This window comes from Trematomus bernacchii, unplaced genomic scaffold (assembly GCF_902827165.1).
Source record: "Trematomus bernacchii unplaced genomic scaffold, fTreBer1.1, whole genome shotgun sequence".
In the NCBI taxonomy this organism is placed as follows: domain Eukaryota; kingdom Metazoa; phylum Chordata; class Actinopteri; order Perciformes; family Nototheniidae; genus Trematomus; species Trematomus bernacchii.
Window position 1 is genome coordinate 2387324 of NW_022988043.1, and position 17934 is coordinate 2405257.

At 38.7% G+C, this 17934-nt stretch overlaps 1 protein-coding gene across 3 annotated transcripts in view; it reads right to left on the reverse strand.

Moving 5' to 3' along the window:
* Window positions 1-8487: 8487 nt before the first annotated feature.
* Window positions 8488-17934, reverse strand: part of dock5 (dedicator of cytokinesis 5) — a 35190-nt gene continuing 25743 nt past the window's right edge. The window contains exons 36-51 of one of the 3 annotated variants that reach the window (XM_034117742.1): window positions 17828-17918; window positions 17599-17718; window positions 17184-17273; window positions 16628-16732; window positions 16252-16393; window positions 15313-15394; window positions 15118-15202; window positions 14882-14968; window positions 14614-14790; window positions 12882-12965; window positions 12657-12794; window positions 12253-12425; window positions 11230-11377; window positions 10854-11013; window positions 10477-10595; window positions 8488-10350 (exon numbers count right to left, since the gene is read on the reverse strand). In XM_034117742.1, coding sequence (XP_033973633.1) covers window positions 10249-10350; window positions 10477-10595; window positions 10854-11013; window positions 11230-11377; window positions 12253-12425; window positions 12657-12794; window positions 12882-12965; window positions 14614-14790; window positions 14882-14968; window positions 15118-15202; window positions 15313-15394; window positions 16252-16393; window positions 16628-16732; window positions 17184-17273; window positions 17599-17718; window positions 17828-17918 — 1903 coding nt within the window. In that variant the 3' untranslated portion in view covers window positions 8488-10248. The remainder of the gene's footprint in view (window positions 10351-10476; window positions 10596-10853; window positions 11014-11229; window positions 11378-12252; window positions 12426-12656; window positions 12795-12881; window positions 12966-14613; window positions 14791-14881; window positions 14969-15117; window positions 15203-15312; window positions 15395-16251; window positions 16394-16627; window positions 16733-17183; window positions 17274-17598; window positions 17719-17827; window positions 17919-17934) is intronic. The other 2 variants (XM_034117744.1, XM_034117743.1) reach the window with 2 other exon arrangements.

Consider the following 17934-nt stretch of genomic DNA (forward strand, 5'->3'; position numbering starts at 1 on the left):
TTTGTTTGAGTTTTGGTTTCAAAGGATAGACGTAGAGATAGGCCTGGTTTTGTTATGCTGGTTTCTTTTGTTTGGCACAATCCTTCGACTCCTCCTCCTCACACACAGAGTATTTCTGTAAGGTTTTCTGTTCAGTTTTCTAGGTTTACAAGAATAAACCTTTTGTCAAACCTTTACGCTGACTCATTTTATTGGTTGTTGTGTGTTATTGTCTCCAGGTCCCCTAGACCTTAGTGGGGACGTAACACCGGTGTTCCAGGGAACTCACCAAGTGTCAGACAACACAACCCTCTCTTTTCCTCCATACCCACATGCCTCCATGCCACATCAAGGTGGAACGCTCTTCCCACAACTGTAAAGGAAAGTAAAACTATACTTACCTTCAAAACCTCTCTTAAAGAGCACCTTCGGGGGAAAGCATTGCAAAACTGGCCCCGGTAATGGTACAAATCTCAACCTGTCGTACAATGGACAGCTTCCCCCCCCCATCTATGTATATACTCGCATTTTAGACTCTGTTACTAACTGTATATCTGTAGACTTGGTATGTCTTAAATGTCCGGTTAGGATGTATTAGAACGAAATCTAAAATGAAAATTGTAAATAAGCCATCTGTATGTAAAAAACCACCTGTATGTAAATTGTAAATAAGCCATCTGTATGTCAAATATGTCTTATATGTCTTAAATGATATGATGAATTGGAAATGGGGGACCCTGATGTAAACAAGACGAAAGTCTTTCTCTGGTCTGCATCCCCTTAACAATTGTATGTTTTGAGCTGTACTGTACTGTACCCAATATACAAGCTGTTAATAAACTTTTCAATCAATCAATCAACCCAAATCTCTAAAAAAGGGGCTGCAACGGATCTGATAAAAACTGATCCAGATTTGAACACTGTCCTGACGTCAGGACAGTGGCACTACGGCTATTGGGCCAACTCCACCAATCAGGAGGAGACAGCCACGGCCGTTCGAAAGCGCTGGAGACGCTGTAGTACATATGCCAGGCCTGTAGGTGGTGCTGTTCTCACAGAATCAGCCATTGCTAAAACAGAGCTAAAAAATGTCAAATTGAGCAAAATGAGGCATGGCTAAAATGCATGATCTGTTTGGTATTTTGAAAAAAATATATATAAATATGCCTTATATAGGTATGGTCCTACACTATATTATTCAAATATAGCATGATAGGTCCACTTTAAAGCAGAAATATGGCTGCAACTGCATGCTGCTTCAACATGGCTTTGTTATTGATGATCAATGGCTTGATATTTTTCTATATTTTGTATATTATATATTTGTTTGTTCATTGAGGTTCTGGCACCTTCCAGTTCTGAATATACAGAAACCAATTTTTCATATACTGTTTTAACTACCTTTTATAGACAGCAGGAATAGCCACTTCACAAACATGATACCAAAAAGCTTTTCCAAAGGGAGTATTCTCAGTACATCATACCATTCACCAAGTGCAGGGTTGTCTTTAGAAATACAGGATTTGAGAGGTCTTTCTTGCAATATATATCCCTTGTGTTATGTTCACATTTCGCACCCTTTGGTAATGTTCGGGTCAAATTGACCCGGGACATATTTCAGGGTTTAAAAAAAAATACAGAACTAAATTCAACATGCACAATTCCTCATATATATTGTCTTATAACTCATTCCCCAACAATATAAATGAAATATTTGATTAGTTTTTGAAAATACTCTTTGCTAGATCAAATTTAACAATGGAAGTGTCCATCGTTTTTTGTGATAAAAATGTAATTTATGTTAAAGAAAATACACTGTAATAAAATCTAGGTTTACACTTTGCTCATGCTTTTCTAGGACAAATGTAAATGTGAGGTTATGTCTCTGTTTAGTCCCTCCTCCGGCGTGCAGGTGCGAGGGGGACAGTGCGAGAAAATGTTAAATGTTTATACATTTCTGGAAGATCTAAAATGTTTATAATGTTCTAGGATAGTTTTGTGTACACACTACAAAGGGTAAAGATCAAGGTAAAACGGGTTCAAACAGCTTCTCTATGCATACAAGTGTGTGTGTGTGTGTCCTGGTGTTGTATCCGGGCATTTTTTCACAAGTGGAAAAAAAAGAAATAAGCCCCGGCCATTGAGTTTCAGGTTGAACGAAAATATCCTTATATTCTTTTTTTATTCATTGAAAATGGAAATCGGGTCAATTTGACCCGAACACCACACAAGGGATATAAGTGTTTCAACCAATTTCGCGTTGGTTGTTCTGTGCACTGCCCACTTTAGCTGCCAAAATTCACAGAATACATGACAGCTCAAATCATATCCAATCCACATAACCACTTCATCCTTCACATGCTTTTTTTTTTAGCACATTTCCAAAAACGAGCAAGTGTGCCTATTTATGACTTGCATTACAGTTTTTCTCGATTGCTAACGCACTAAAATTATACATAAAGCACAATTATTTTAACTGACACTCAAAGAGCAAAACATCGGCTCAAATCTCCAAAACTCTAAACACGTTTTCAGCTTTTCACACAATTTGCAAATCAACATGGCACTTTTTGCAAACCACTGCACACGTTTCTCCACGTAAGACACATGAATCTGACATAAAGTCACGTGTTAGCTGGTTTAAAACACTGATATTCAAAATGCCTCACACATGGACCAATAATCAAGAAACACGTTCCACCTGACCAAACACCTGATAGCACTATAAAAAGACCACAGGTGAGTACTTTCTTACAGCAACAATGGAAGCCAACATGGAAGCAAGAGGAAGAGGAAGAGGAAGAGCTGGGCTGGGCTGAGAGTGAGAGGAGGAGGAAGAGTATTCTCTAATGAAATGAAATGTTATCAACCATGGTTTGACGATGAGAGGGGCTGGAGAGAGGGTTCAGCCTAATCTAAGCCGATTTACTGTTGCCTCTGTAATCCGGACACTTAGACTTGAAAACAGGTTACCAGTTTGTAGCTCTGCATAATTCATGATATATCAGTGCTTATATCTGTTGTGCAAAACGTATTTACTTCATTACTGTAATTGAGTTGTTGGCATGTTGCACTATAACTACACAAATCCTGCACAATTGACTGTGGTAAACTTACTTTTATGCAACACAGACACTGACCAACCACTATATCTTTGTTGTTTATCTGAAGGACTGAGAAAAAAAGAGGTGCAGGTGGAAGGCTAAGGATTTTCAATGAGGCACAGGTAGCAGCAGTTACAAACTGGGTTTTGGCAAACAATGCCATCACACTTAGAGAGATCCGAAGCATAGTAACTACTGTATGTGTTGAGATCATAGACTGTATATATAAATGGACGTAGGGTCCGTGACGTCACCCATAGGATTCTGCAGTTGCCGAGAAGCCCTTAGTAGGCGGAGTCGGCCACTAACGGCTCGACAGTGACGTCTGAGTCTAACTCCCGCCTGCTACATCCTGCTCCAAATAAGGGCAAAGAGGCGGAGCCGAGGCGGGACCTTCTGCCTCCAGCTGGGAAGTAACAGAGCTAGCTCAAGCTAAGAAGCTAAGCTAACATGCTTCCCCATCAGCACACTGCAGTCACATTTTACGTTTCTAAGGTAAGCGGACATGAAACTATTCAGCAAAACTATAAATAATAATCTAAGTTATTGAGTTTTTAGCATAATACTTCAGAATCTTAAAATCCCTTAACGTTTGTATGCAATGTGCTAAATGCAACACTGGAATCAAGCAAATATTAATATGTTTGCATGACATTAGTTATTTATATTTTGCTATCACTTAATTATACGTTTAATACATTTAAGTTAAGCTAAGGTGCATGTGATGGTAGCTAGTTAGTGCTCTTACCTGTGAGGCCTCCTCCAAACAGCATTATAACCAGACTGTATCATTACAACTATAAGTACCAGTTCTAGATCCTTGACTTTAGACAAACAATTCAAAAGACAAAATGTATTTAAAGACCAATCTTTATTTGAAGGTGCCTCTTAACCTGGGATATTAGTTATACAGTAATAGTATTGACAATCTAAAAAAACTGAGCAACTCAACAGTCAACTTTATATTTCTTATTGTCTAAAGCATTTATTATTTTCATTTTCCCCTCATATTCAGTGTGGACGGATTGAGACAGCGTGGTGTCCAGAGAGCTGCAGAGACTTCAGGGAGAAACCTCCGTGTGATGGACGTCCTGTCTGTTGGTTTGGCCGGAGAGGACTGAGGGTCTTTCCTCAGCGAGGAGGACCAGGCCTGATGGAGGAGCCCATGCATAGCTGATACCACCTGATCAGGCCTAGTCTGTCACTTTATTTGACTAAATGTGTTTACTTATACATTTAATAGGTTTACACCTTCTGTCCATATGTGCTTTTTTATTTAAAACATGTTTGATTAACTTTTGGTTCAGATTTCAATAAATTGAATTTGTATTTGCACTCCTTTTGTCCATTATTCTTACTGAAAATGTTAGATTACACATTCACATCCGACTGAAGATTGGCCCCATTTATTTGCGTTGCAAACTCTGCGGTACAAGGTACATGTTGTGAAGCTCATAAAGTGAGGCAAATAGAATTAATCAGCTGATGGAGTGTAGATGTGGAAATAGGTGCATTCGATCAGCTGACTTCACAATAAAAGTAGTTTCTTAGTGAATGTCCTGTACTGGTCTTAACATCTCATAACAATAGCTTTTAATTTTCCTATTGGATGTTCTTCTTGACCCTCAGAGAAGGAGAAAATGTTGAGTCGTGTCTTTCAGGCATGTCCTTTCCTAACAAAAATTACAGGAAACATAAAACATATTATTGCAGAACAAGTGTGTTATTTATGAAAGAGGTGTGTTTGTGTTTAGGGGCTGTAGATATAATTATTTTGTAATTGTAATGTTTTATTTTATTTCAACAGTGAGCTACAAAGACAATCAGATTATGAATGAACAGTATGAAATTCATCAACATTGAAATATATTTTATTATCAAAATAATATTTAACTGTTATCAAAACTTAGTGCAACTGTAGAAGCTTGCTCTGTTGTCTCACTGAAATCATAACTTTTACCACGTTTTTTTACAGACAATATTGAGAGATAAATAGCAGTTGTCACTAATAGCTTTGCCTTCAATACCTTAAATTAGAAAGCTGACAGTCATATTGCTTGTTAACATCTAAATGTAACCCTTTGCATGGAAAAAAACCCTCAACTTCACTGATGTGTAGGTGATCTAGTATTTAGTATTGTTTAATGGAATGTATATCAGTGTATTAAAGTCAATACTTCATTTATTTAAACCAATATCTTTCTTGATTCTTTGTACAGTATGAAAAAAGAGTATTTGTACCTGTGCTGAAGTTCACTGCTGTGAGGAGTCCAGTTCTGTCTCTCACTCTCTGGTCCATCCTGTCTGCATCACCTGGAAACTTTAAACAAACAGATATATATGTAAAGAACCATGTGTACAAACAATATAACTTATTCTCTTCTGTTGAACATGTTGGATTGTGTATTGTCCGAGTCAGGGTTCTTTTTATTTTACTGTAACTTTGGAAGTTGTGTTACCAATGCTGTTGTGTTACTGTTTATTTGATACCAATTTGGTAATGCACATTTCCTGCTGAAATACATGCATACCAAGTTACTGCGTGGCACTTTGGTTTTGATAAAACAGTGTAGTTCCACTATATAAACGTTACATTCATAATCAAACGAGACAATCTGCAAGATAATGAGCTATTTGTTGTTATTTTTAATGCTTGTCCTTCACACGTTAATCAAATAAAATAAGTACCGATACATAGCAGAACAATTGTGGCGATGTTCAGCTTAATAAGCCTTGTTCAACATAATTTATTTAGCTAATACTACAGCGGGCTGCAGGCGAACCAAGTCTGCGTTTCGCTGCATTCCTTGATCTCCAGTTATAATGCCGGACTCCGCCGCCGGCCGAAGCTAACGGAGCCGCCGGGACGCGCTAGCGAGCTAGCCCCCTGCGGCTCCGTTAGCTTCGGCCGGCGTGGACTCCGGCGGCCACCACTGGGATAATTGGGTCCCCTTTTAACATTTGCTCCCGTTTAGCATTATGGGCGTCACAGCCATATACTATAAAAGGCTGAATCATAAACTAAACTGTATATATATATATATATACACATGTATAAAGGGTTGCGTCCTTAGCTGGCTAATAAGCTACATAATAAGCTACATAACAAGCTAAACTAACAAGCACACAAACACCTGCTAACGGGATTAACATGTATAATATTATCATTTTACTCACCGAAAAAAGCTGAGAGTAGACTTCTTGGAAGGTCTGTTAGTACATTCAAGCGCACAGCACTACATTTCAATTGTCTGGTATTTGTAACAATATTCCCTAAAAGGCACAATCACCACGAACACGGCTAAAGGGTCAAGTACAGCAACTACAACTAACTAACGTTGTAGCCTAGCAGAGTGGACAAATTGCTGTTAGCTGACAGTGAGGCACGTACCTGTCCATCAAAGTGACCACGCCCTAATTTATGCAAAAACTTTAAGACCTAATATAAATAAAAGGGTCGTGTTAGAAAACAATTCACTCACAGATCCATAATCATGAAGGTGGAATCTAACTATATTCATAATAATATTTATTGGATCCATAGGTAGAAACATGTTTTTTTAGGCTGTGAAATTGGGCATTTTAACATGGGGCTCTATGGAAATTGCTCCTTTCTGCAGTCAGCGCCTATCGGCCAATATATGAACTGCAGTTTGTGGCACTTCCGCATTGGCGTCCCGGCTCTTCCCCAGAGTTTGCCGCTTGGGTTGAGATGCATGTTGCACAATGTTATTTTTGAATAAAATGTGATTTTTTTTCATTTCTTCATTTACTGTGTTTCTGTATACTCAAGCACTCTTTCTCTGCAGAAACCTCTATGTACAGAGCATAGCACATAAAAGATGAAAGTGCTTTAGATTATGCTCAGCAGTGTGTAGTTGGGTGGTCAAACAATCTAGTATTATGAATGAAGTGTGTTATATTTGGTGCAAAAGTTTGCATTTGGTAAGTGTTTATGTAGTTTTGAGTGCAGTTCTTCATTTAGCAGGAGAAATGAGGTGTTTTGCACTTTGGGTGTGGGGTTTTGTGAATTGTGTTTAGTGTTCTGAGAAACTGAGTAATTTAAAAAAAACGTGTGTTAGCAATCGAGAAAAACTGTAAGAGCTCTTAGACAAAGACTTCTTCTCAAAAATGAAGAAAGACTATTGAATATTCTAGATGTGTACATCATGTTTGTTATATTGTAACATTTTAATCTGAAAAGTCACTATAGCTGTAGCTGATTCTTATAGTGGACTAAACAAAATATATTTTATATTGAAGTATAAAGAAGCATAAACTTAAAATGCTCTAGAAATGTATCTCAAATTGTAAATGCGCTAGTTTATGTTTGACAGCTGTTTATGATATTAAAGGGTTTGCAACCATCTGTGTGCTTAATATCTGATAAAGTCATTAATTAGATATGAAGTACACATGCAGCTGCTGTTTTTTATTATGTATATTTAAGATTAAAAGTTAATATTTTAGCACTTTCATCCTGACCATTTGGCCCACCCATTACTTATTTATTGTTTTAATCTCATGTTATTCTAACCCATGGCAGAGGAAGATGTTAAGTTTGTCACTTTAATCTGTCTGTAAAAGACACGTTTTCATGTGTCTGGACAAAAAATATATATTTGTTCTGTCTTTTTCTATTCTGCAGGAAAACTTTCCAAAAACAGTTTTATTGTGAAGGTGATGGAAACTGTGTGTGACTTCAGACTAAAAAACAACTCAAAGTTAGACACAGATCCATCATTGGTGTATTGTCAGTTGAGGAAGCTGTAAAATGTCTGCAATGTACATGAAAGGATCGAGAGGATGTAGATGGATGTCCTCCGATTCTATACAGCATGAAGCTGTAAACATGTTTAAAGTATGCAGATTGTTTCCATGGAGATGTTCCTGTGCATCCAGCCAAACCTGGCAGCTGCAACGCTGCTCTCCTTGCATGGGTGAACATCACTTCAAATGCTTATAGCTCCCGAGACTTGCGGGAAGAGTGATATCCCGTACTTCACTATCTGACAGGAAGGAACAGTCCATTAGCATTCAAGATTACCAAGACCAGCACCCATCACACAACTCCCATAAACATCTCATAAACTCCTCCCTGCAGACAGCCTCCCCAGTCCCCAGATGAAGCCCTTTTAGTTAAAGAGGCCTTATTTTCCTACACTGACTCTAATTGTATTGGAAGTAGCATAAATCACCAGTTCCATGCCAGTTTGTTAGATGTTTTGAGCTTGAATGGGTCATTTGTCACGCTATCAGCAGCGCCCAAATGACTGTCTCTGTGGGCGCCGAGTTTCCAAGGAGGGCACGGAGAGTAATCTGTATTCACTGTGTGGACAGGGGATGAAGAAGATGTCTTTCTAAAACAATCAATGTCACACAAAAAAAATTGGATTATGCTATAGTCATTCAATAAATCTTTATTTTTGTTCAGTCAACAACAGCTTGTTCATAAAAAAGATCATAATATATCTCTTGAGGCATTGTTTGTATAAAATATTTGATGCTTGTTAGGAAATGAGTACCGTACGAAAAAAGCGAATCCCTTGTAAAACAATCTAAAATAAAAATAACTTAATGATTAAGTTTGATCATTCTTTCAAAACAGCTTATATGCATAGATTTATCAGTCTGAAGGCACATCAATTGTATTGCTTCTTTTAAAAGTGTTAAACTGAAAACGGTAAAGTGATAGCCTAGGTTGAGATAAAACTCAATTTATGATGCAAGAAAATCTACCATTTACACACTGGGTGTGAAAATACAAAAGATCAGCATATTCAAATTCAATGAATAACTTAAATGTCAATAATGAATTTATTTAAAAAAGTTAATTTGCCAAGACCGGAAATAAAAAACTAAAGTAAACTTCAAAGGCATTTATACATGTAACGTACAGCGTTCAGGGTATTTTTAAAGGACCAGATTGAAACTTTGTGAAGCACGCTCATTTACTTTCATGGCAACAGTCAATAAGATAGTCAATACCAGTCTCACGTTTATAGTGGGTATGGGTTGGGGTATGTAGCATGGGCAGCTTGTCTGTTAGCTTAGCATAAAGCTTGGCTCAGTGTGAAACTTCCTGTAAAACCCTAGTAGGCTATAATTGTTACACTAAGGGTTTTGTAAGCATTAAACAAACAAGTAAGCATGCTAATTAGTGAGCTTCAGTGGTGGAAGGCAGCTTTTGTTACCTTTACACAGAGCCTGGCAAGCTGTATTTTCATTTCTCCAGTCTTTATGCTAATCTAAGCTAAGCTAATTGAAGGCAGGACCTAGCTACATGTATACCTTATGCCATGCAGACGTGAGAGTGTTATCAATGTTTTCATCGCAAAAAAAGCAAATTTCTCATGTCAAACTATGCCTTTAAGGCAAAACTCGCTTCCAAAATTAACATGACGCAGTTGAAAGCATCATTACAATATTCAGTAGCCGACATGATAAACATCAAAACAAATGCATATTCTGCCTCACATTCATTAATGCCATCCAGTGTCTCTAAAACATTGTGGTTTGGGGAAATGGGTTTGATCATTACAATATTACTGAACACCATCATCAGAAACAAAAATTACTACATTTCAAACTAACAATTACATTCTGTACATTATTATTCCCTGCTCTCATATAATGCAGCTTTTCCTGCTCAGATATGGAATGCTGGTAAACATCTACTGTCGGGGAAAACAATTCATCCAGTGTCACTCCAGCAAATAAAGGCTAAATATTTCATTTCAGCATTGGTCATTCCTTTCCCTGAAGTCTCTACAACATACTGACTTTTCTTTAAAAAGAAAAAGCATCTAATGACGGTTTCATTAAAGCACAATAAATCAAAGTCTGTAGTGACCATATGTACCCAAAATCATATATTCATTTATGCGCAGTAGTACCCTCTTATGACATAGAAATACATATATTCTTCTTCGCAGCTTAAAAACAAGACATGAGCTAAATCGTGAGATAAAAACTGCTTGGAATTATTAGTGACTTGCATCAGAAACATTTCTTTCTGATAAAAATCTTGCATATACCACATGTAGATGGTCCTGCATCGGTAACCTACTGTGGCATTCCTCCTCCCACAAATGAAACTGCGCTTTCATCCTAGCCAAATCAGAGAATTAGTGAAACTTTAAAGGCGGTGTGTGTAGGTGTAGGCTTAGTGGGGGGTGTGCTCGTATGAGGGACACATGGACTTCCGCGTTTTCGGAGGCGGCGGAGGAGGCTTGCTCTCAATTTTCATTGGAAGCGGAGGAGTGAACTGTGGGGAAAGAGATAAGAGAGTTCATGTTAGGGCTTCAAAAATAAAAAACAGAATAATTTAACGTTTATACTTCATTAAGTATGCATTAGTAAGGGGGTGCTTTTTTTTCTTCAACAGGCGTACCTCGGAAGGAAACCCAAAGTTGTCAATCTCATGCGGGTGTTTCTTCGGAGGCATGGGTGGGGGTGTCCCTGGGGTGTCAATATTATTGACATCATTGTCACTGAGAAGCGATGAATAACCTACCACAGGAAAGAAAAGCATTTCAGACAGAATGCATCTGTGAATATGAATGTGTGTGTGTGTGTGTGTGTGTGTGTGTGTGTGTGTGTGTGTGTGTGTGTGTGACCTGATTAGGGCTATAGACCAGAATGTGCTTACACAAAGTAAGCAGACATGGTATTCTTCCATTTCTGTGTGCAAGGCATATTTCTAAGAGAAAAATTAAATGATGACATGCAGTGCTGTGTTTGAGAGAGCAGTAGTTTGTGGCTACATACTGGAGCTTCGTGGTGTGTGAGGCGTGTTTGGAGAGGATGGTAGCGGGCTGAGAGGGTTAGACAGGCTGAGCTGGGATGAAGCACCGTGGAACAGGGAGAGGGTAACCCGCCGGTCTCCTAATTGTAAACTCTTGGGTCTCTGCTGCTTCTCTGGAGGAGTCTGGAAAACACCATAAAACCAAAGATATAGCCAATACAGTCAAGCATGATGATGCTACTCCCAATTCACAACTGAGAAACTTTAACTGATATGATTTGGTCTACTAAACAGCAGTGGTAACTAAGTACATCTGAACCCTTTTTCCACCACCAAGTGTGTGGTCACCCAAAGGAACATTGCCGAACATATAAATAGCATCTGAATATAAGGCCTTACCTCATCTGCATCCGATTGCCTTTCCAGAAGGACCTGGGATTTACTCACGCTCCATTCCTTCCTGTTCTTTCGAGCAATCCGGTTGTCCTCCTCTGAGCGGGACAGAACCGAGGTCCTGCGGTCGCTGGGACGGGACAACAAGGAACTGCTGGTGAATAATCGGGGGCGAAGAAAGAGATGCACAAAGGTGTACAATTGTAAAGACAAACAGTGATTTGATTTGAGCAAAGACAAATATCAGTGTTTAAAGAAATCAGGGATGGCATCACAATAGGCCTAACGCAGAAACAGTTTCCACAATTTCTCTTATATTTTATGTGTGAAAAATCTAAATGCACCAAGCAATCTTATCCATCAAAACCCAGGTGTGCACAAAAACGAATCCCCTCGATCATAAAATATGGTGACTGTTTATTTAATAGCATAGGTAACATCCCTTATATATATCATGTTGTGCTGTGTGGAAGTACTCTGGCACATGCCCAATGGGAGAGATGCCACAAGAGAAGAAGAACTGAAGCAGAAGTGAAATGTAATGTAACTGTTAAATAAACTTCATAAAAAGGTATAGGTTTGTTTTTCAGAGCCTCAGTAAGCTATGCAATAGCATGCAATATCATCCAAAGGTTGTTATAGTATCAATTTAATTCACTTTATCCCTCAAATGTAATAATCAAATCATTATAATACTCCGAAACATCAAAAAAAGGACATGTTATTGCATCAAATATATGCATTTTGTTATGTTTCTTAAATGTCTCTGCATTAGACAAACCATTTGTGGACTGGGTATTTTTGTCTTATGTTAGTGCGAGTGCTCTGGACTACTCCTAACTAAGAGAAAATCAAAAATAAGAAAACATTTGAGAATCACGGGGTATCAACAAAATAAGACCAATTAGTAGTTTCAAAGAAAAATTAAGGGGTAATTAGTTCACTTCCCTGCAATCGGCCCATAGTCAGACAACAGGGGACAGTTAGACAGTTAGACAGAGGAAGCAGGGAGAGGATATGGGGACTGACTCTTGGGAGGAAATGCAGGAGGGTCCGTCTGAGGATGCGGAGCCGCTGGAGAGGCCGGAGGAGGCGTTGGAGAGGGTTGAGACAGTAGACATGCGGCGCAGGGTGGAGGACAGGATGTAGGGCATCACTACGGAGCCCACGCGACTCTTCTTCCTCTCAGTGAGAGAGCAGGGCTAGGACACACAAATGGGATTAAGCATCATCGGGGGATCTTGGCAGGGGAGGAGCACAATGACAAGCATAACTCAGGTCGCACAGGACTTGCTAAAGGAAGATTTATGGTCCTGCGCTAATATACCGTACACTCTGCTTTGAATGAGAAGCGTTTGATAGGAAGGCAAGAGGGCCAATAGCTTAAGTTGGCACCCTCTTACATTAAATTGAGTTTTCGGCTGGCAACGCACCAAGGTTATGACGCCATAATGCTTCTCCACTTTCTCCCGAAGGTCTTGGAAGCAAGTAATCAGACGGTTGTGTAAGGGCTTCAGCTGCTCCGTTGTCTTCTCCCCGTGGATACGAATCCCATCTGCCAAGAGAGGGATCTAGAGGGGAAGACGGACACTTAAGTATTCTAAAACGTGGTCCGCTTTGAGCCCAGTGTCAATGACAACGACGGTGGAAGGATTTACCTGCAGGGCGATGAGCTGTTTAAGGACCTCAATGCGCTCGTGGTCCTCTGGGTGCTCTTGGATGTAGGTGTCTATGAAGAAGGCCTATAGAGGATGAAAATTGGGCTGCTCTTTTATACAACATATTAGAATATAACTGCAAGCAACAGTGAGCAGGTTTCCACAGCATGACAAAGAGGCCGCAACAGTTCCCTCATGAATAAACCTTTGGAGCTCAGAACAGGCTTGAGGCCAGCTGGAAAACATTTTTTTTTAATATAAAATATAATATAATTTAACACTTCAAATAAGAAAGTACACATATTAGCCAATAACTAGTTGTCTATTTGCATGTATTTAAGTAGTATATTAGCTCTTTATTACTCAGCATAAAACATGTATTCATCCGTCTGCCAGACCATAAATTAAATGTAAATTCAAGAGTTGCCCCTAAATTACTTTCTTGTTACTGCTTCTCATATTAAGTTAGGAAATTGTTGTACAGTAAATATATTACGATCTTAATATGATTTCTGTAGAATGGGCTTTATAAGGTGGGAGGCTGTGGCGCAGTGGCCTAGTGCGTTGGTGTTCAGATCAGGGGAGCACAGGTTCAAACCCCACTGCAGTCAGCATGTCGTTGTGTCCCTGGGCAAGACACTTCACCCCAAATTGCTCCTGTGGGAATTTCCCACAGTATTGAGTATGTTAGTCGCTTTGGATAAAAGCGTCTAACAAGTAACATGTAATGTAATGTAATAAGGTGGTTGAACAGCATTTTTTATATGAATAAAACTAATTTTTATTAATAAAAAAACAAGGATTATCCTCTTGTGTCTAAATAAAGTAAAGTATTTTTTCCTAAAAATATGTTATTTATTCTATAGGCAAGGTCTTGCTCATAATTAATTCACAAGTACTTTAATATTGATCTGTATAGGCTTTACCAGTGTGACATTATACTGTTGAAAGGTTGTTTATGTACTCCAAGTATGTGAGCCTCTTTCCATTTGTATGGCAGGATTATATACACGATTTGTTTTATTTTGGGGGTTTTTCCGCCTTCATAAGTATAGCTGAAGAAGGGAGAGAGAGAGTACACACGCAGCAGAGGGACGCAGGTTGGATTTTAACCTTTTTATTCTGGTTGATTTAGAGTTATTTTCATACTATTAACATTTTATTTTTTGTTACATAAGAGCAGACTTTATTTATTGAATGAAAATAACTACTCAACTTTTTTAGTGAGCTGAGTATATTAAAATCATAACTCATGTACAACTGCAGCCTTTCTTACTATCAATAAGCAATAAGAAGGAATATTGAGGGAACACTCTTGATTAATGGCCTAGTAGTTGAAGAATACAATCATGCAGAATAAGGCATCAATAAGTACTTTAAAAGAACCAATATGCTACTAATAAGCATGCTAAAAGCAACTAATTAATATGTTTACCTTCATATAATGTGTTACAAAATGTACAAATGTATTTTAATGATTGTAGTTGTAGGACTTATATGTTGCAATGTTTCATAGTAGTATTTTTTTTCTCTAAATGTATTACTTTAGAGCGAACTGTGCACTAAAACCTGAACTGAAACAGCTTGACAGATACAGTGGAGTACAGAAGTACAGAAACGTTTTGTGTTGTGATTCTCTACTCTTACAAATAGTCTGTTTTACTTTTCTGTTGCATCTGTCTATCTATGCTCTCTGCTGGAAAATGTGTCTCGTTAAACTAGAAAGTCAAACCTTCTCGTAGTTGGAGAAGCCGCCCATGACCGCGGGGTCGACGATGCCGCTAAGCATCATGGAGAGCGGGTTGATGGACAGCGAGCGATCGCAGTCTTGCTGCTGCACGAGGTTACTCAGCTTCTCATTGGCCATCTCCATGGTCTCAACGGCATTCGCCAAAGGACTGATCTCCTCCTGCACACCGGGAGAATTACATGACGGGAATTTATATGTGAAATAAACTGTGAACAAAGTAGAAGGTTTGAGCGTCACGTTGGCCTCTTACCACTGTGGCAGATTTCACTTCAAACCATTTCAGAATCCCTGGGAAGCGATAGAGTGTAATGTACGTCGTCTTCTCGATCCACATGGTCTGTAAAGCAGAATAAATATCAATAACATTTTAAAGGGTGACATTTTAACATCTTTATTAATCTACAGAGTGAGGTATGAGAAAAATGATTTTTTTTAATACGTTTTATTATTTATGATTGTGATTAGACATATGGGCAAAATGCTTACAGCAAATTCATTGTCTGGGTCCTTTTCACCTTTCCTGAAGGGCCTGGAATAGCTGAACTGGTCCACTTCATTGGTTCTGTAATAGCTGCAGAAGATCAAGGAAGGACAGCGGTGAGTTAGTCTTTTGACCAGAGAACTATAAACCCCAAGGTGTTCACGAGAAGATAAATCAGCCTTTAAGTGTTCCCTCCTCACTTTAATATCTGCTCTGGAACCCCCTTGTCTTTAAACTGGCGTGGCACGGTGAGAACAGGCTTGACAGTAAAGCACTGGATGTCTGTGGAGTTCAGCTAAGGATAAAACGGGGAATAATGTTGTGAAGCAGTAAAAAGCTGAGCAGCATTGGATCAGATTACCTTTTAAAATCTGTAATTGTGAAATAAGTCTACAGACATGCTAGCAGCTCTGTCATGTGAAGGTAGGCGCAGCGGTGCTTCGGGCTAAATCTTGATGTCAGCATGCTAACATGCATAGAATAACAATGCTAACATGATGATGTTTAGCAGGTATAATGTTTACCTTTTTCACCATTTTATTGTAGCCTAACACAGATTCAACTGAGGCTGACGGCAATGCCTATAATTTTGCAAGATTAAGTCATACAACTAATTATGAAACATATTTTAAATATTGACCTGAAATCAGAGTTAGTTGAAAAGTTCCAGTTTGGTCCATTTTGAACAATTCATACTAACGAGGACATGAACGTGTATACAACATTTGTTTTGGAATAATTTAAAATAAAATTCCAAGTCAACCTCTTCGCCTTCCCTTGAGCTCTGCTGCGAACATGGCAAATTAGTTTTTTAAATCTCATTGCATATGTGTGGTTTGTAGAACACACATCTGCTAATAGTTCACATCAACATATTCATTCATTATGACAAAATACAGTATTTAGTTATACTGTACAGTATTTCATTTCACTGTTATATTGTATATTACATGTAAACAGTTTACTTATTCTTGGATTTTACTAGCACCATCATGTCACTTGCACTATTTGTTATTGAATTGATCTATTTATTTGTATGTATTAAGTCAAGTATGTGTAACATTGTTGGAGGAGCCTGGGACGTACGTTGACATTTCTGTGCATATAACAATAAAACCTTTGAATCAATATTAGGATACATTGTCCAGAGGAGTTGCAGATGTTGTCTCCAGGGGGCGCTGTGCTGGTCATGCGTGTTGCGTTGGGGAACTGAGAGAGCAGCTTGACACTGAAGTCTTCCAGCCACTCGTACTCCTTCCCCCGGTAGATGAACATCTTGTTCTGTAGCAGAACAAATTCAATGAGCAACACAACAAAAAAACTCAATAAAAAGCTAGAATTACAATTGAGCTTATTTACATAATATATGAGAAGCATCCTTGTTTAGGACTGTATTCCTTCTGACCTTGGGCTATCAACTACTCAATAACCTTCATCAAGATTATTGCATCATTACATGGTGCATGGTGTTTTCTCTAAGTCTTTAGTTATTGAAGCAGGTAATCATTTCCTTACCCTGAGGAAGGAAGGGAGTCCAAGGCCATAATATCCAACAGCAAAGTACTCTGGTTGTGGCCGCATAGCATGCATTATACTTTCATAGAAGCCGGCCTGTTTTTTCTGTGACAGAGGATAAAGAAAATGATGAAGTGCAGTACATCCACAGCATTTCATTTAGTCTCTTCATAAAAAAAGGAATGCGGGTTCTCTTGTGTGTTTTATTTAATTACGAGAATAGATTATGGGAGCACAATCATGGTGAACTACTAGCGCAGAGATAATTTATGAGTTCATTTTTCATAATAAATGCAAACTCCACAGCAACAGTTGGGTAAACAGGTTAACACACATTTATCTTCTCCATCTCCTCAAATAATTGCACTCAGACTTGTACTGAAACAACAATTCTTGTCCATTATATCTCATCAGACTTATTTTAATAACCTTAAAGAGGCATACACAACTAAATCATTTAAGCTGTTTTCATATCAGAGTATAAAGCTGCTTTTTTCAAAGGTTTTAAGGGAATTGTATTTGTAGGGCTGAATACAAATGGAATGCGTCCTCTTACCAGCAGCTGGCTCAGCTCCATGAAGTCAAACATGTGGCTCTCATGCATCTTGGCCAGCTGCTTGCCCAGCTCAATGGCCTTCTCCCACATCTGAGAAGACATGTGCATCACTCAGTGAATGTGAACACAAAATAAAAACAAAACAACACAGGGGCACAAGCCAGAGTCTGCCATCTGGTACCCACGGCTGCACTCGCGGCTTCGAGGGTAAACAGTCGATATGTGGCTGCCAGTGAGAGATTTAAATACTGTACTAACACAATAAAAAGCTTAAGTAACCTCCCCACCAGTTTCACAATGCTTGCTCAGATGGAACAATTCTGACTTTTCTTTGGCTAATGTATGCATCATGCAATAACAATAAGGACATTAGAACATGTGCATGCTCACATGCATATGAGCAGCAAACACACACCTTGCCCTTGTCCAAATAGCAAATGATCTCCTGGATGAGCCTCTCTTTCAGCTCCTGTTGGGTCCATACATGCTTCCCGTCTCCAGGTATCAGATGAGGTGCGCAGGGTTTGTCGGACCACTTCGTAAATAAGATCATCAATTAAGAATATGGTTAAAGGCATGGGAATATTAAGGGTTACACTTCTAAAATAAGAAGGGACACAAGAGCTTTTTGTTGTGTCAGATACCTCCAGTAGTTCAGCATGTAGCAGGAGAGTGTAGGAGGCCTCTGTGTAGTTCTCACAGTCCAGGTGCAAGTCTCGCAGCTTGTATAAGTACCTAGTTAAAAAGAACA